Source organism: Branchiostoma floridae, chromosome 15, assembly GCF_000003815.2.
Source record: "Branchiostoma floridae strain S238N-H82 chromosome 15, Bfl_VNyyK, whole genome shotgun sequence".
NCBI lineage: Eukaryota > Metazoa > Chordata > Leptocardii > Amphioxiformes > Branchiostomatidae > Branchiostoma > Branchiostoma floridae.
The window spans coordinates 1,110,796-1,131,018 of NC_049993.1; the positions used below are offsets into that span (position 1 = coordinate 1,110,796).

The following is a 20,223-nucleotide window of genomic DNA, read 5'->3' on the forward strand; positions in this document are numbered from 1 at the left end:
CAAGGCTGCACATGTTAGCATATCATCATCACAGTTGTCATCACCACAGACTGGATCAAAACACAGGGCTGCACATGTTAGCATATCATCATCACAGTTGTCATCACCACAAGCTGGATCAAGACACAAGGCTGCACATGTTAGCATATCATCATCACAGTTGTCATCACCACAACCTGGATCAAAACACAAGGCTGCACATGTTAGCATATCATCATCACAGTTGTCATCACAACATGCTGGATCAAAACACAACGCTGCACATGTTAGCATATCATCATCACAGTTGTATTTCGCAGATCTCGAGAGAATGTAGCCACATAAAAACAACAGCTTTGAAAAATTAATATTGCCACATTCTGGGTAAAATGAAATACGTTTCTTACGTTTTTGACACCCACAGTACCATTATCTTATATTCCATTGATTTTAATTCAGTTGCTTCATACTTTGTAAAAAAAACACCAATCGGAAAAGCAAAGATCTGCTGCATACTATAGCTAGTTAATAATATGCTGTAACTGTTACATTGGATGCTAGACTAAGTAAATGTTCTACTGACTTGTAGCTGGTAGGACTTCAGTCTTTGCCTCCAGTGCAGCTTGTAATGTCCCCACTTTGATGTGTGCTATGAGAGAGTGGGGCCCTGTTTTCCACAGCGTCATGTGACTGGTCCAGTTGACCACATCCGCCTGTCCAGCCATGGCTAAAGTGTGGGTGAAGATTTCTCCATCGTCCGGAATCCACGGTCCACAGATCTTCTCTTCTCCTTTGTCCAGCTGTGGGGTAATGCACAATGATTTTAAATTAGAAGGCTAGTCTCAATTTTAAAAAAAATGGCAAAATTTCTCCTGGCTTATCAAAAATCTGTTCCCCAACTCTTGTAGCAGCCTGAATTTTTGTTTTAACCTACACAAGTACTGCAAAAAGTACAAAGCCTGACATCATTTTACTAGTATATATTTTAGTTTAAAAAAGTTAAAGTCCTTCCCATAAAAGATGGTGCATATGGCGGCACCCATCTCTGTTTCAGTAGCCCTTGGGTCACACAACATTTTGCACTATATCACTATATACAGCTGGAAGCTAGACCACTACAGGTGGGTGTGTTCAAATTAATATTCTTCCCAAAATACTACTAGCAGAAAATTCAGAATGATTGTGCCATTTCTTATTATAAGTCTATGGTCATTGACTTGGCCAGGATCAAACTGTACCTGAGCATTGAAGTTCAGAGCTTCTATGAACTGAAAAATAAAAAGATTTCCTTGCTGCTAGTAAAATGCATAGAAATCAATCATTTAAATCATGGGCCAGTGAAAAGTTAGTTCTGGTTTGTACTTGCCCGAAAGAACATTGTGATTTTTTTAATCTAATCCTGCTCTATTGTCCTGAAAATATGATAATAATTGTAACACACTGACAACGTTGGTTATTGGTTATTCAACATGCTGATTATAATCTGTCAGGGGTTGCATTAGGAGCCTACACAATTGCATAAGGGCCTGGAGTGGCTGCCATTCAGCACTATAACATAGGTGCCACCATTACAACAACTGCACAGTTGGGGTTAGTAATTGTCCGTTATAACGACTATTAGACTTCCAACCACTCATACTGGGAAGGCCCACATACAATTATAATATTGGTGGGGGTTCTCTACTTTTAGTAAAATGCTTGAGGTGTGGCTCAGTCCTCCAACATGGGATCTCTATTTAATGTCAAGAATGTCTAAGGGATTCCCTGGAGTGTTTTAATAATGTACCAACTCTAATACCCATCATTCAAAACCTCATTCATATTAAGCCATGTAGCAAGATATTCAACAAATGGGGCTGTTTAAGCTCTTATAAAAGAATACTGCCTGTTAAATGCTGTGCAATCATGTATTTTCTCTAAACCTTCTAAGATGAGGAACTGTAGTACTGTACTTAAGCTATAGGGTTAACCATTATCATCAACATGACTTATTCTCCTTCAAGCACTTTCCTATCCCATTTGGGATTGTGAAATTAAGGCACTATGCACACCTAGGGAATAACTGATGCTGCATTTATTAGATGTCTTTGCACTGTGAAGAGTGAATCTTTTTTAATTTCACCTGGCAGAATTATCACATTGATAGCACTAAGTCTTGATAATTTGTGAAAACTTGTATTTGATACTAAATGGACCATAATCACCCCCAGTGGGAGTTTTCATGCGTCATTTGAAAATGAATTATTGAAAATGAAAACGTGAAAAATCTTCCGATTGAAAAAAAATATTTTAGAAAATCTCCAGATTATTAGAAAGAATCTCCAGGAACAGATTGGTTCAAAAAATTGTTTTGAAGAATCTATAGATTTCAAAGATGCTAAAACTTCTTTTAATATCCAACTGTTATCAAATATGAAAATTGATCAGAATGATGATGCAGGAAATGGTGTTTCTGACGGTTTTGAAATGCCACTTTCCAGATCCATGGCTTTGCTATGCTAAGATTAGACCCCCTCCGCTGTATCCTGGTAATAACCCTGACTTAATTCAGTGCTGGTTTCCTGGCAGATGTACTAAATGTACATATTTTGCACATTAGGCATATAGAAAAAATGTTGCGTTTCCTGTTTCAGTCCTGAAAAAATTAGGGTTGGTAGGTACGGATTATCTTTTTCTTGTAATTTATTTTGGGCTGGCCAAAACTAGAGATACATTACAGTATAGTTACTGACACAAAGTAAACTGAAATGCATGAGGACACTTGTCTTTCAATGTCAAACTTTAATAGATATATACGTTCATCCTTCATTAGATAGGACAAGCAGTGTTTTCACTTCAATAGGAAGCAGGTTGAATAAAAATTCTACCTGGCACTGGAAGCTATGTGACTCCACTGCCCACCCCCAAAAAAGTCTACGGTTGGGAGGTTTTCTGAGGTAGGTAAAAGACAAGTGTCCTCATGCATTTCAGTTTACTTCGTTCAACTATATCGTATTTACGTATCTCTAGAATTTTGGCCACTCTAACATAAAGTACAAGAAAAAAAGATAATCCCTTAGGCAACCTAACTTCTTTTAGGACTGAAACAGGAAACACAACATTTTTTTCCTAGGCCTTTAATATGTAGATGCCATGAATCCGTAAACAGCCACGTACTAGCATCAGGTGTTATGGTGGTCCGTGGGAGGCAGACATGGATTAGGTGCAGATCTTGTTACAGGGCCATGATATTCCGAGAAACCAACAGGCTGAAAGTCAGCGGCTGCCGACAAATACCAAAGGGCCTGATGTGCTGATCTGTTTGCACTAAAAGAAAAATTCAAAAGCTTTTTCGAAATTCTGCACTGCAGTAAGCAGGCACAACACGCATTTGTCATTGGAAACATTGACTTATAATTTGTATGTTATACTTTGTACATGTGGTGATATGATTAAGAAATTTAATAAGAGTTAATTTTGTAACTAAAAGATGTGAATTAAGCCAGATTAAGGCCATATTTTGTTATAATTTTGGTATTTGGCTGGGCAGAACCCATAGTTCCTGATCCGGTATGTGACTGCCCTAACTTATTACCTTTAAAGAAGCAGACAATGTATCTATTAATCAAAACAAGACCTTAAACCAGCTTTGAAAGTATAACAAAACCAGGCAACATATTACCACATATATGCAGGGAGGCATCATATACATGGAGAAAGGTTAACTAGCTTATGAAAGCTTTTAGGCTGTTTTTACAGGGCATTAGCCACCTGGGTCTAGCTCAGTGGGGGAAGATATAACCTTTCTAGTATATCCAACAGATAAAGTAGAATTAAATTTGTAGAAAACATTTACAACGTAGATCACGTAAATGCAAATTATTTCGGGTTATTACTGTAAATGCGGCCACTTTCCCGGTGATTTAATGTTTGCGCTTTTTGCGGTGGCCTTTTCACCGTGAACTTAAAAGTAAGTTGCAAAATTTCTCCATGGCAGTAAGAGACTACAGTGCATGGTGCTACTTAACAAAACAAACCACTGCAAAAAGTCCTTTTTCCCACTACCACGAAATTAAATCCCTACCAACTTGAATGCACTTACAGTGTTATGTTCAAGGTTTTTGCAGTGACTGCTTTACCATGAACTCAAGTCCTCAACCAAAATTTTTGTTTTGTTTTCTATATAACCCTTTGTCTAAGTACCACGCACATATTACACTGTACAGTCAGCTGTATTATGAATTGTGTTGGAAGCACCTGTTACTAAGTGAAGTGCAAATTGAACACAGACCTGATCTTTTAACTTATAGAATACATATATCTATACACCTTTCTCAGGCGGCGGCCATGATAGATTGAAGATGAAGTCAATGAGGCAAATAGACAAAAATTATTTCTAAAATCAGCTCCCATTTAGTTTTTCCTCAGACCACACAAATTTTCAACATACAATATAAGATGAAATAATAAATATCATAACTAGTGTTATGCAGCAAAATACGTAGCAATTTAGACTCGCGTACTGATCCCATAGTCCCCTAAGAGATGCAAAATAAAAACATAATAATGCAAATACTTGATGGACATGATGCCATTCTCTCATTGGTCGCTTTCCTAATGGGCGGGCTATAACTGGTTGAATTTTGATGGACAGTCTTTGGTTTGCCTCATTGAATTCGTTTTAGATCTATCATGGCCGCCGCGTGACAAAGGTCTATAAGAAGTTCTACGTGACAGTTTGTCACGTCAGCACTGCCAACCGTCTGCAGAAGCTTCAGGCGGCTTTCGACCTGCTGGCTGTTAGATTAAGGTGCCAGAGTTTACTGTAGCACTATCGCTAACTCAAAACTACAGCTATCACAGACTACATCTACAAACTAAGGGTAATGGCTACACGTTGTGACAAACTGCAGGGCTTTTTTCGGCATAACTGCACTGGTACAGGTAACATTGAAAATTACCTGCACCAGACAAATTTTACCTGCACCACTCTGAATTAAGGAGGTATTGATCATACTAAAATTGTTGAGGAACCATTGCTACTTTTCTTTTATACGTAATAGGTGGTAAAAATCAATGCAGCTACTAACAATCCATATACACCTACATCATAGGACATTTATGTCTAAAACCCAGTACATGAACCAGTACAGGATAGGTGCAGGTAGACACCAGATTATACTGAAATACCTGCACAGCTTTAATGCAGGTAAACTGCACTAACCTGCATAATGCAGGTGGTATTTCGAGCCCTGAACTGTATGAGGAAAGAGTGCTTCACAAGCATTCTCATAGTGGCAGCATTCAGCCAAAGTTTAGGATGATCATTCTAAATTAAAACCAAATGAAGATTTTTGACCCCCTGGTGTACAACATTGGTATTGCAGCAGAACTTTTAATTTGGTTTTTGCATCTTTGTCCTGGACATGCTGTATGGTATTATGGTATGGAGGATAGCTTTTGATGTAAAAAAAAAGAACTTGGGCTTCATAGCACTTTGCTCTGGAACTGCAGGGGCATTTTTGTTCATGTATGACTAATGTGACTCATGTTGCATTTTCTCCCCATTATGATCATGAGTCCTGCTGATACAAAAATTTTGCAATTTGAAAATTGCCCATCCTTGAATAAAACTTCTTCTGCATGTAAAAGGCTGGAATCGAACCACCATGAATCAAGAACCATTATGTTTTATACTTTGTAATATGTTTTATGTCATGAAAAATAAATATGATTTTCAAAGCTAAATAAATGCACGTAGGTGGGGGAAAAGCGGTGATCCAAATGCAAAATTTCAGGTTGCGCAGGGTGCAACGTTGGTTTAAAATCAAGTTGCGACAAGCAAAATTTGGTTGCATTTTCAAGTGGGCAAGTGGGTATTTTGAGCACTGCATATGTACAGGGGATACACAGTCACTTTCTAAAAACAAATACAGTAGAAGTCAGTTAATTGCACATCGGATTAACGCACACTTCTGTTATCTGCATGGAAACCCCAAATCCCACACTGGTGCGGTCCAGCTGGATAACTTCGCATTATTGCACCAGCCGGATAATTGCACGAGATTCACTGGCAATTAGGCCGTGCAATTAAGCGGCTTCTTCTGTACTAGACTCTAGAAGTACTTACACTTTCTTGTGGACAGGAATGGACATTGACGTGGTACACACAGCAGTTGTCTTCTGTACTCATCTCTGCCCTGACAGGGCAGGCGTGGTTATGGCACCAGTCTTTGGCCTCAGCCGCCGTCCTTTAATAGGTGAACAGAACATAACAGAAGACAAATGACCCTTATTCTATAAGCTTATAATGCATTACAGCAGAGTTGTAGCCAGCATGAAATCATTTTCCGTCCCCTCGATTTTGAATCGTATGAAGCTGACTTCAGCGAAGAATTCCTACAGAGTTCCGGGGGCATGCTCCCCATACAAATTTTAAAGTCTAGACCCTCTGAAATGCTATTTCCTGCATTTTGAGGTTCAAATTTTTCTGGTAGTGCATGATTCAATGATATCTGTTTTGGTGAAAAATTACACAAGAGAGACATTTTTTAATATCTATTCATATCGATTTTTGTCCGTCACAGAGGACAGAATGGGCAGGGGTTTTTTTTCTGTCCCGAGTGGCAAAATTCCGTCAAAGGACGGAAGGACAGGTGCTGGCTACAACCCTGCATTACAGTTTCTAACGGTGTCCGACCATAGGACACAGGAATTTTCTTTTTACACAACCAGTTTTTCTCACCTGCTGACATTTCGATGTCTGTCAGACATCTTCCTCAGAGCTTCTAACTTGAGTTCTGCTTCTTGCCGCTATATGTAGCCGATGTAGGTGGCGCTTTTGCGGCGAGAAGAACACTATCCCAAATGTGGCTCAGCTTGTACCCCCCTTTGTCCCGGTTCATCACTGGGGTGGACTTCCTTATCCAGACTGCTTCTTTAATCCAACGGATCTGTCTGTTGTCTTCTCGATCTATAACCTTGGCCCCCTCCCAGTCAATAACACAGTTCTTCCTATCAACATGGTCCGTGAATGCGGATTTCTTGTCTTCTTTCTGTGCTTGTCTTTTCTGGGATCTAGTGTATTTGGTAGTGATACACCCCAGTGATGAACCGGGACAAAGGGGGGTACAAGCTGAGTCACATTTGGGATAGTGTTCTTCTCGCCGCAAAAGCGCCACCTACATCGGCTACATATAGCGGCGAGAAGCAGAACTCCAGTTAGAAGCTCTGAGGAAGATGTCTGACAGACATCAAAACGTCAGCAGGTGAGAAAAACTGGTTGTGTAAAAAGAAAATTCCTATGTCCTTTGATCTACCAACCTGATGAAATTATTTATTGAAGTGTCAGACCATTTTCCTTCAATGAGTGCAATTGCTGTCAAATGATAGTGGCAAGCCACAATATTTCAAAAAGAAACAAAGACTACCCTCAGCAAACTAACAGTACTGAAAAGCAACAGTTACTGTTAACAGTAACTGACAGTTGCATTGCAGAAACATTTCAGTAAATGAGCTTTACTGTCTATCATGTAATATCATGACTAAAAGTTTTCTTGAATTGAGTACATACTTATTACTGATCCCTTGATTCATTTACTTAAAGCCTTGACAGTACTTAAATCATACTGACAATTACTGACATGCTACTACTAATTATCAAAATAAACAAACTTCATCTTTTATCATCAACTTTTGTTCCACTTACTGTCCACTACTGTCCTCTAAGTACTGTTCCTCTAATATTACTAATATCTGCTGGATTGTCTAACCAATCACAGTAACTGTATCCAGTAGATGTCAGTAATGGAACAGTAGACGACAGTAAGTGTAACAGAAGCTGGCAGCAAAGCGAGTGAATTTGTAGTAGCATGTCAGTAATTATGTCAGTACCATGTTAGTAATATGTACTTGATAGTTTTATTGATGAGAGTAAGAAGAGTCACTCTGCATGCTCTTTTCCGTATGGCGTAGGCAGGCTATCTTTATTTCCCGTAACTCGTAGGGAAAACCATCTTTTCTACGTAATTCATAGCGAGGCGACCAAATTTACCGTAATTGCCTTCCTTGATTTACGTAATACGTAGGGGTTCTTCTGAATTTAACATAAATCGTTGTCGCCCCCCCCCCCCCCATGCAGACCCTCTAAGAAGTTGTTGTTGTGACCTACTCATATGAGGCAGGATCTTCAGTTCCACAGCATAGAGAGCGAATGTGTAGTAGTAGCACATCAGTAATCATGTCAGTACCATGTTAGTAACTTGTAAAATTGTTGTGACCTACTCGTAAGGCAGGATCTTCCGTTCCACAGCATAGAGAGTGAATGTGTAGTAGCACATCAGTAATCATGTCAGTACCATGTTAGTAACTTGTACAATTGTTGTGACCTACTCATGAAGCAGGATCTTCCATTCCACAGCATAGAGAGTGAATGTGTAGTAGCACATCAGTAATCATGTCAGTACCATGTTAGTAACTTGTACAATTGTTGTGACCTACTCGTGAGGCAGGATCTTCCGTTCCACAGCATAGATGGTGAATGTGTAGTAGCACAGCAGTAATCATGTCAGTACCATGTTAGTAACTTGTACAATTGTTGTGACCTACCCATGAGGCAGGATGTTCCGTTCCACAGCATAGAGAGTGAATGTGTAGTAGCACATCAGTAATCATGTCAGTAACATGTTTACTGGTAATAAATTGTTGTGACCTACTCGTGAGGCAGGATCTTCCGTTCCACAGCATAGATGGTGAATGTGTAGTAGCACAGCAGTAATCACGTCACGTTGAAGCCGTGTCCGGCTGTGATCTTGTCTGGTGGAGCCTTGATCCAAGCCATCTCCAGTCCTGTCAATCAGTCAACACTCACCATTATGCAACATAACTCGACATCTACAAAATATGAGTGCACGCCATGTAAATCAAATGGTCACAGTTGGTCTGCACGTGGTCTTTTCCTTTAACGTTTTAATTATTTTAACTAGTAGGGAGAGCCCCTTGTTCACGCATTTTGTAGGTAGATTTTGCATAATGCAAACTGCATGTAGATCTAGATGACATACATTGCAAAACACCAGATCCTTTAAATGCAAATCACACACATCCATGCGTGCACTGCACACACGCACACGCACGCACACACACACACACACACACAAACACACAAACACACACAAACACACACACATTTGGCTAATGGTTCCTTAGTACATAGAAGATGTTTCTCACTCTATCATATGAAAAGGAATCTGTTGACACTCATATATATACAAGATACAACTCTTCACAGTACCAAAACCATGATCACTATGGTATACCATACCAGGACCTCATGATGGACTCTATCTTTAACTCTCCAGATTCGGCTCCGGCTGTTTCTTGGTGTTTTAGCTTTTTTTCACAGGGACAAAACAGCAGCCTCGTGTCAGAGAGTAGAGTTGGCCTCAGTTGTGCTTCCAGAGCAAGATTGACCTTTGACATGCTCTGACGGGAATTCCTGCCTGATTATCCAATTTCAACTAAAAAACACTGTATGATCGATAACCGGACTCCGATCTCGAACAAATAAACGATTTTGTACCTCAAACAGGCTAGAGACAAAACACGATTCATCGTAGATTAAAATTACTTTCATGCTATGATATCAGCTCTATCTGTTAAATTATCTATTTAAAAAAATCATGTAACGTTATGTAGAGATTCCCTAACTTTTGATGTAGTGAACTAAGCCCTGAAACAATTTAGGCCCATGCGTTTTGCCAAACTGACTAACGTTATAGCTACACCCATGTGGTTGTTGTTGTCCTTGTTTAACGTCTAATTATTTCGCTAGATGTGGTCTCTTGGAGCTGAGTGTCTTTTGTTTCAAGGTGAAATCTCTAAAGTTGTCTCTCAACGACGGTTGTGAAGATTGGCGGCTGATAATGCTGACAATGCACAGGTCTATACAATCTTACAATTTCACCATTTACCATGCATGCCATGAACAGAAAAGAAGCCGACCTTATAGTACGATACTTTTAACGTTACATTGTTTTGTCCTTTGTTGTGAACAGTATACTTCGCTTCTTTGAAAGAAATGTACAATAAAGGTAAACTTCATTGACATTCAACGGTAGCGTAACTTCGTAAGTGAATTGATGAGCGAAACACTTCAAACAGTCAGTTAGCTAAATAAAATCATAGCAGGCAAATCGGGTTGCCTTGGAAATCAACATGGTATGGTTATAGTGATTTGATTATATGGATGACGTTTACGCGCGTCAATTTTCGGCTGTTTCCAAGAAATGTTTCCACCATACTTGTAAATCGTACAAGGCAACTGTAAAGTAAGCAAATATGGAGCTATGACATGAGTCGCAAAAGACGCATCTAAAAACTGATATATATATATATATATATATATATATATATTTCTCATAATTTTATAACTCCGAGATGACACAAGGAGAAAGCTACGCGGTTTGGGGTCAAATGATGTCTTTATTCTGCTCGATGAGAGGCTTACAGGTTGTGCAAAGACATCAACGGCCTAAGACCAAGGTCTTGACGATTACAACAATGTAGGGTCTAAGACCAGGATCTTGGCTATAACAATGAGCAATACAGTGAGTGTACATATACATGTAGTGCTACGGTGACCTTCTTTGAAAGGATAATTTCAAGGCAGCAAGGGTGGGATGGTGGTTAAGCAAAATGCGAGCCCGGCCGACCTAGCCGGCGGATGTCGCTCAGTGAGGTCAAGGGTCGTTTCCGTCAGCGAAATTCCCTACGATTGCTCTATTAGCAATCCTACCATAATTGCCAACATCATGTAATATTATTGAGATTGTTTAATTTCAATTATATATATATATATATATACAAAAGTACATTGCTTCACTATAGTAATTTGTTTTTCTTTTGATCTTAGTTTTCACAGGGCGATTGAAAGCTCACATCGTTGTATCGTATTACTCGCACTTACCATCGCATTTTATCGTATTTGGTTTTTGTGCATCGGCGTCCGCGGGCCAACAGTCGTACGGCTTGTTGTCGAAGTCGTGCCATCCAGCTGTCACCATAACAATCGTCTGGAATCGAAGCATAGAAATACAATTTATTAGCAGTTTATCGGGAACGAAAACATTTGGACCTACCGTAGCAGAGGAAAGGGGTTAAAATCATCTTTATTCCACACAAGATGAATACATATATAGTACACAATAAAAAACTAGATCAGCCCTTTGTCTGTTTAATTTGCCAGGAGGGCGCAAGGTATTAAAAATAAATAAGCAATACAACGTATTCGGACAGATCCAAAGCGTTTATAACATTAACGTTAAATTTCATAAAATTTGAACTCTAACGAATCTAACGGTAGATAGCATAGGATGCACAAAGTCTACCATGGGCTTTCTCTACCATAGCAGAGGAAAGCCTATAACTAGTTACACCTTCGACTGAAACTTCCACCTTTCCAGACAAACTGAGACTGTGACAGAAGTGGAAAAAAATAACTTTATCGTACGAAAATTGAAAAGGATACAATGTGTGGCAATGTGTACATACAAAACAGTTTGAATACATGAGCTGCTAAATATCTAACAATTCTAAGGATCAAGATAGCGTTATGTATGTGCTGTGTATAATGTACGATATTGGAAGGCGGAGCTCAACGCTCTCATTCTACCGCTTTTTACTTACCTAACCGAAGTCAGGTGCTCATTTTTACGCTCACGTAGAGTAAGGGAAAGTCGTGTAAAGTGCCTTTCCCAGCAGTGTGACAGGATTTGAGCTCAGGACCTCTAGGTTCTGGACCAAATGCACTGCAGTTAGGCCAAACGACCCCACTAAGCGTTATCTAAGATACAATAAAGTTATTACCTAACTCATTGCGTTTAGTTCAATTTCTCCATCATCGAAATCAGAGAAAGGGTGTGGAAAAAAAACTAAAGCATGATATTGGTTATTTCCTCAATGTCAAGATCGGTTTCCATATTCAGTCAATGTTGATTGGATTATATGGATGACATCGCGTGCATCAAGTTTTCGACCACACTGTAAATCGTACAGCTGCAAATGAGGAATTGTTTGCCGCAATTGCAAAGAAAATACTAACGGAGAACCGATATTAATATCATAGTAAGTCAATGTCAACGTCAAAGGAGATATGAAAGAAGAACCAAAATTACCACCTTTCATCACCTCTTAGATTTCATTATGAAGGCAATTTTTTTCCAAATTTTCGCACTTTTGCATTTGCTTTAGGGTTCCCGGACGAATCAATCTGGTCTCATCAGGACAAAGAAAAACACTGAGACATCCTTTGTGGCTTAAACATTTTGGCCATTGGATTACTGTTTGCTACTCGTATCAGTATCCGTTTGAGAGTGTTTGAATTCAAACTATATATATGCGCATTGCTTCACTATCCGGGTCCATGGTTAAACAAAATAAATAAATTTTTACAGCAACAAAACATAAGGGAAACACTGAGAGTCCACGTAACATAAATTTCCGTGAAGTAATTTTGGTGTTTGTAGCATGAGTAAATGTGTATGATTCCCTGTATGTGGTTTAACCTCTGCTTGGAGAGTACGTATTAGCTTCAGTCGACCGTACATGGACCACCAACTGTTTGGATGGCTGGACCACAGTACCTTCAAGATTGGGGCGACGAATTTCAGATCGTCTGAAAATACTGCCCAAAGCACTGTGCATCAGCTGAACATCAATAACTACCTGCCAACATAGAAATAAATCCATCCGAAGGATACTGTATGTCAATAAACGTAATACAGTCCACATATAAGATTTTTGTTCTTTACCGAAGACTGCCGACCCCACCCCGATGGCAGACAGAAATATTTTTACTGGTATATTCACAATACTATCAAGGCAGTTGCTTTTTTTGGACGTCCTTAGTGCGTTTTCCCTTTGTCCGCCAGCCATAGCCAGTGTTGAAGTAATTAGGTTTATAAGGCATTGCTGCTTGCCTCTACTAGCTAAGGTTTGGCTGGTGGACAAAAAAGACAACCTGACAAAAATAGGAATACCAGAAAAAGCGCCTAAAAAGACTTCCAAACTATGGCAGAGACCAACCACAATTTGGAGAGTATATCTTCACAAAAGACTGCGGTACCTTTACCATCAGTATAGAACACATCATTCGACCCGCAGGAATATGAGGAGGCAATCTACACGTATCTATCCGATAGGTTAGAACAAGGAAAACCTTCTTGCTTACGACGTAGATACACAAAACTGTTTTTGTTCCGTTTTTTTTATTTCCATTTTTTTTATTTGCACATAATAAAAAGAAAATTCATAAAGTAAAGATAAATGATAGATAAAAACCATGCGGGAGAGAGGGAGAAGCCAAAAAAGGCTCCTAACAACTACTGAACACAATTCGAATGAAATAATTGAAATGGGAAACAAATGATAACAAAACATAAATGAATAACAACAATTAGATGATCAACAATAAGGCAAGGTAGCAAGTAACATGAATGAAGCTATCTAACAGAGTAATAACAAATCAATAAACAGTACAATAACAAATCATAGATGCATAGCAAAATATCAGTTCGCTTACCAACTACAGTCATTTCGAAATCGCAATGGGAAATAATTGTTTGCATATTAGATGTTTTGTTGACAAACACAAGGTACAACGCCTTTCGTATGGTGACTACAAACTACAAAGCAGAACTAGAAAGACAGCGTTTTCTCGGATTGTTTTCCTGTAGTCTTTAGTCAAGCTACTCGCATACAATACTATTGTTTATTGCAAATTCTTGCCCGAGGGCTAATTGCAGGTACAACATGTAAAATAAGGAAAATACAAAGGTGCTAGGAACTACATTCTATGACTATGCTGTGCTACTTGTTTATTTGTTTATCGAAATTCACCACAGAAGTGGAAGGGGCGGGGGAACAGGTGGTGACACCTTTGCTGGCCCTCGCCCCGACATAAAAATACAATATTTACAGCAGACTAAGATTAATAAAAGACGACAAAATCAATCGATCAATCAGACTACCGAGCCCTTGCTGAAGTGTACATTATACTGGTTTTGTTGGGTTTGACTTCTTCTTTTTAGGCAGTGGAAGACGAATTTATCCACTTCTTTTATAATGTGTGGGTTCTTTGATTTTAATAGTAGGATTGATTTCTCATTGTCAGGAATAGTAATACTACACCATTAGGCCCGTCCTATGGTATTGTGTAAACAAATGCTCTTATTTACAATAACAGCTGAAATTAAACATGACCTCTGATTGGCTACAGTAGGGTGAAGAAAAAGAAAAATGACGCACCAACAAAAACAATATGTTTTTCTCTACCGTGGAAATCAAAAATACATAATACATCTTGAAATACTACTTGAAATGAAAATGAACTGCAGCTGCGTCCCTAAATAAGGACTTCTGGTAAAATCCCAAGGCTATTCGAGCAATTACTGATCGGCGTTCTCGCCTCCATACACACAAAAGACTTCTGCTAAGATCATCGAATCAATCTATCATAGAAAATGTGGGACAGTTCATTTTCAACTGTTTTCAAAAAAGAAGTCAAATAGTAATGTAGGTTTTAGAATCGTACTCGATATTCTGTATGTACATACAATCAGTTAATCTTTGTATGTTAGAAGTTATTTACCCATTTTCAATCACTCAATGTATTTGATTTTGTTCACTTGCAATTAGCTCCAGGGGCATGAATTTGCAATAAAACATTTCACATTTCTATACTTCCTAAACAAGAAAGCCTAACATAGTTCGATCGCTAATATCTGTATTAAATCAAGTGGGGAATATTGGTGTTTCTACTTATTTTTTGTATTATGTGGATACATAAAAGACTGTTTTCTCCTACAACCGTTCTATTATTTTTTTAATACCGCTCAGCAATATGTAAGTTACGAATTAGTTCGCACCCGTTAGAAATAGAGAAAGGAAGATACAAAAAGCTACCTGTTCAAGAAAGAATTTGTAAGCACTGCATAGCGAATGCAGTGGAAAATGAAACAAATTTTATTTGTGAATGTCCCCAATTCGATGCCGAAAGAAAAAGACTATTTGAAAGAGTGTCCGAAATCATATCAACATTTATATTGTTAAAAACGCCACAAAAGATTCTCTTCCTACTAAGATCACCGAATCAATCTATTATAGAATACATGGGGCATTTCATTTTCAACTGTCTTCAAAGAAGAAGTCAAACCCCGTGATAGTTACGTAGATTTAGTACCCTATTCTGTACCGTATGTACATTCATCCACGTAATATTTGTATGTTAGAATTTAGATTATCTTCATGTATTCAGACCACATTCATTCATTTCACGTATCTAGTCTTTCTTCACTTGCAATTAGCCCAATGGGAATGGGCAATAAAACATTATATTATCCATCTCTGAGGCAGAGGTTGGCGGCTAGATGAGAGGTGGAACAACCAAAGGAAGTACAGAAACATCATAGCTGATGATGATAGGGGATGGCGGCACACTGCACACACAGGTATAATCTCATCTGGCACTCCCCTCACAGACCCGCACTGATCGCCCCTCACTTTTACCACCTGCGCAATTCTTAGCCTTCTTCGCAGCCTTCTTGGAGCGCTGGCGTTCATTTCATATGTTCCCCTGGTAGAGAGAAACATACTGTTTTTTCTGGTCTGTTCTTTTTCTTTCTTTCTTTCTTTCTTTCTTTCTTTCTTTCTTTCTTTCTTTCTTTCTTTCTTTCTTTCTTTCTTTCTTTCTTTCTTTCTTTCTTTTTCTCCTTACTTCCGCTTGTGACAAGTCATAGCTTAGATCAGATATTAGCTGTTATTGCAAGTATGTGCACATGTTTTTCTCGTGCACAATTTTACAGGGCGAGTCTAAAGTATGGTGTAGTATCATGTGCGAGTAGTTCGACAAAAGGATACGGCAAAACATTATGTATTTTCTCTAGAATATAATGTTGCCTTTCTTATTTCTTTTTTTCTTTGTGTGTTGGTGGGCTGATTCACGTTTTTCAACATCAGGTCAGGTTTTTATGCCCAGACAAGACCTGTCCAAACCTGTCCAAACCGGCTAACGTCCCTTTTTCAAACCGGAGCCCGGCCGAGCTGTTTTTTTGGAAACGGAAAATTGAAATGTATACGAAAAAGCATATACAAATGATGTCCACAACTACTCTCTTTACGTCTTGTGTAGTTTTCTGTCTTTTATATCATGTTTGTCGTTCCTGAAAACTGCCCGGCCGGGCCCCGGTTTGGAAATGTGACGTAGGCCTAAGTTCCCGGCATGAAAGCCTGGCTAATATACATGTACGTTGAAAATCGCGAATCAGCACTCCCAAAAATATAATAATATTTTATTGCACATTCATGCCCATGGGACTAATTACAAGTGAAGAAAGACTAGATACATGAAATGAATGAATTTGATCTAAACACATAGAGAATCTAAATTCTAACATACAAATATTAAGTGGATGAATGTACATACGGTACAGAATAGGGTATTATGTAACTATTATGAGGTTTGACTTCTTATTTCAAGACAGTTGAAAATGAAATGCCCCAAGTATTCTATGATAGATTGATTCGATAATCTCAATATAAACGCCTGTGCTCCCAAAAGGCTGCGAAAGAGGCTACGCAATTTTGCACAATCTTTGTCGATTCTATTCACTATTCCAGTCACGAAACGATGCCGTAGCTTCGTACCTAGTGGATGCGATAATTAGACATGGCAACACAGACATATTTCCAGTTTGTTGGACCCGAGCCTATAGCTGTCGGCTTACACCTGTGCAACGGAGCATGAAGTCTCTTTATTTCAACCGCGAAAGTCTGCCTTCCTTTCTTTCAATATGAATATGAACTACATTTCGTGTCCTATAAAGCTTATAGTTCTGTGATTCATATTTTTATCAAGAGGTCTTGACAAAAACTCCTTGGTTTTTCGAAGTGCTCTACATGTAAGTGCCTTTGAAATTTGCTAAATGGATTATTATAAGAGAAATATTTCCCGGGATACTATTGATACGTTGTACAAACAAAAAGACCGCATACGTGCGAAGTACGTAGGAGGTACGCGCATAGATGAGATTTTGACAGGTTAAAGAGGTAAGCCTGATTACTTAGGTTGCGTCTTACGTTCTGGAGACGTTGCCGGCCTCCCGGGGCGCGGTTAGTGTAAACACCAATCATCAAAGTAACGGGGGGGACGCTAATCAAGCAATCATACGTTCATTACGTGCGGGGGAGTGCCCGCGAGGCTCTATTGCTTTCACTCCGGAATTGAAGACTTCATTCTATAACAGGGAATTTATAGACAGAATATAACAACTCATAGTCAGTTTGATTGAATGAGAATTTCTACGACTTGTAAGCTACATGAAACTGTGCTTTCCAAGACTGCTGAGCTTTCTCATAGCCAGTTTGAACAGTGAATTTATAGAATAAATTATAAATATATGTTTGAACAGTGAATTTATAGAATGAATACGACAACCCCTAGTCGCAGTTTGAATGAGAAATTTCACGACGTGTAAACTACATGTACATGAGACTGTGCTTTGCGAAACTGCGCATGCAGTGCTTTCGCACCAAACTCCTCTCGTAGCTGTGCTAGAATGAAGACCAAACTCCCACCTAACGGTTATACAGCGTGTTATTACTGGAGCGAAATGTCCAGCGACAGGCTCATTACAGTGGAGGACAAATGAAATGGCAAATTTTCAGTGATCGAGTCTAAATTTTTTTAAGGATCCTTTAAAAAGCAATTGCGTCGTACGTTGATCGGTATTGTTGTGCTGTGTACTACTATGTTTTCTTATCATAATCGTGTATGTAGGTACGCTCGGACTGCCAATTGTGTTACAAAAAACATTTTCTAGTCACTTTGGCAGAAAGATATAACGATCTCCTCCAAGAAAAACAACGCTTTGTCTCCAAGAGCCGAATGTACGTGCCGGCAGGAATTCCAACCGGTGGCACCCCAGACATAATTGCATGTTTACTCATTAATAACCATGACTTTTTTTACACGTTTGCAAAAAAAAAAGACGCAACAAATCGCCCATTGTTGAAACAGGGTCTCAAAATGTGGAGTTATCTAGATGATGACGTTTTCAAACATACACTGCTCTAATGCGAATCATGACCCGTTACAAAACAGTGCGGTTGTCCAGCGTTAAGTCAGACATGCACTGACCAGAAAATAATCTACAGTCTTCATACAGACGCCAACGCACACAAAAATGTTTGATGGAAGTCTACATTCACCAAATGACGGCGTACAATGCTGGCCTCGCCTAGAAAGAAGCGGGCACCGCGGCTAGTTAAAAACACCTTTGTGAAAACACATATGGGTTTGATAAATATACTAGTAGCTAAGAAGAAGGATTGAAACGACAAAATAACGGGAATAACTTACGCCCAGGATGTATAAAACGTAGCCAATGTGACTGCTCCTCATGATGTAGGTCCGAGGCCCCACCTCAGGTAGGCTGAGGACCAGGTAAAAACGCGTGTATGAAGGACCACAGTTGGTCCCGTCTGACAATAAGCCAGAAGAAAATCACATCCTGCTTTGATATGGCCGCCCTGGTAATAACTTCGCCGAGATGTCAGACGCAAATATAACAAAATCATCAAGCCGAAAAAAATGGGGGCGGGCAAAACGTTGATTGGTCCACGAAATCGCATCACTGTTGCCATGGTGAGAGATTGGCAGTCAGCAATGTGTTGGGAACATTGCAAAATACGTGGTTTTCATCTTTTCCCTGATATATTGTACGTTTCAAAACAAACTTATGTTGGGAACATTGCAAAATACGTGTTTTCCCCCCTTTCACTGTTATATTGTACGTTTTATAAACGAACTTATGTCTGGAACATTGCAAAATACGTGTTTTTCACCTTTTCACTGTTATATTGTACGTTTTATAAATAAAACTAGAAAGGCAACATTTTCGCGAAAATGCAGAAGTCGTCCCCGTGGTCCAATAATAACTACAATGCAGGCGATATAGTATTGAGTTCGATGAAGGAAAAAAAAAGTAGAGAGCCAACATTGTCGGGAAAATGGAGAATGTTTCTCTCAGTTTCTCTCTCTGTGTCATTTGTGTAGGCAGTGTCAGTGGTATCAGAGGTATATCACTGTTATAATGTACGTTTTTAAAGAAAATTATGCATATCACATGGTTATGATGAAAATCGATTTGGGGTAAAAGATTGGATGCAAATCGAAATATGAAGACCATCAAAAACTTTTTTTTTAATTAGAACAAAAAAGCTTACCTTTGCTTGAATTATCTGCAATGTTATCGGATTTTCATGGGATTTGCAGCGTGAAAAAGTCAAATTGATTGATTTATTATGCAAATGATGCCCAAATTTCCATAGTTTATACATTGTGTATTTTCAGTGCAAAACTTAAGCTAAGGGCACAACCCGCCGTACGTGCAATTTGTCCGTACGTTTTTTGGGAGGCCACGTCAACCACGTAGTTCTGAAAACGTTCAGGCTGTACAGGGCAGGCACGTCGCCCGTACTGGCACATACGGGGGGCGAATCCGCAGCCCGGTGGCACACAAAGTTTTGCCTGCAAGTAAAGTTCTACGGCGTGTCTGCGTGCTCCAAAATCCGTCAGATTCCCTACAAGTTCGTACGGAGGCGGCACTTATCACTTACGGATCCCAAAAGATTGCCCACGTTTGGCACGTAGACAGCACGTATTTGCACGTACGGCGGGTTGTGCCCTTAGCTTTATTGTAATATAAGAAAATCCTTCTGGCGATGATGAATATACAAAGAATTGGAAAATGAGTCCTAAAATTCTATCAGTTATATAAGAAAAACATCCTGTGTGCATAAAGGTCATCAGCATATTGCTGCTGCTTTTGGTTTACTATCCGCCAGGTGGCGCTTGTAGACCATTGTGCGTCGATCAACTACAAGTAAATAAGCTTCTTGTAATGGCCCGTTTACACTTATGTGTATGTGTGTACGTTTTACATTCTACAGACCTTTGGTCTTATGTGTATATTAATGCGCGTATAAGTTGCGTATTGACATTGCTTGGCTTACGTAAAGTTTGCAAGGGAAAAGTTATTTACTTTTTTTTACTGCATACAAAGTTGTGCGGCCTGGTTAACCAAAGAAAGCAATTTTCGCACGTTTTGACGCGTAGACACAACGTAGTTGCGCACGTACGGCGAGTTGTGCTCTATTAAGGCCCCCTTTCCAACGATCTCGCTGCGCCCACACCGTGACGACTAACAT

General features: G+C 39.2%; 1 protein-coding gene and 1 long non-coding RNA gene across 2 annotated transcripts in view; both read right to left on the reverse strand.

Annotated features, from left to right (window-relative positions):
* The window catches only part of LOC118432137 (atrial natriuretic peptide receptor 1-like), a 31,347-nt gene extending 22,757 nt beyond the window's left edge, over window positions 1-8,590 (reverse strand). The window contains exons 1-5 of the mRNA XM_035843662.1: window positions 8,566-8,590; window positions 6,089-6,209; window positions 1,218-1,247; window positions 563-779; window positions 7-50 (exon numbers count right to left, since the gene is read on the reverse strand). Coding sequence (XP_035699555.1) covers window positions 7-50; window positions 563-779; window positions 1,218-1,247; window positions 6,089-6,151 — 354 coding nt within the window. The 5' untranslated portion in view covers window positions 6,152-6,209; window positions 8,566-8,590. The remainder of the gene's footprint in view (window positions 1-6; window positions 51-562; window positions 780-1,217; window positions 1,248-6,088; window positions 6,210-8,565) is intronic.
* Window positions 8,591-8,736: 146 nt separating this feature from the next.
* On the reverse strand, window positions 8,737-18,561 carry LOC118432640. Its single transcript, XR_004833109.1, has 3 exons — window positions 18,374-18,561; window positions 10,925-11,030; window positions 8,737-8,805 (listed from the first exon to the last, which is right to left on the reverse strand). It is a non-coding gene; the product is annotated as an uncharacterized LOC118432640 (long non-coding RNA).
* Between the last annotated feature and the right edge of the window lie 1,662 nt (window positions 18,562-20,223).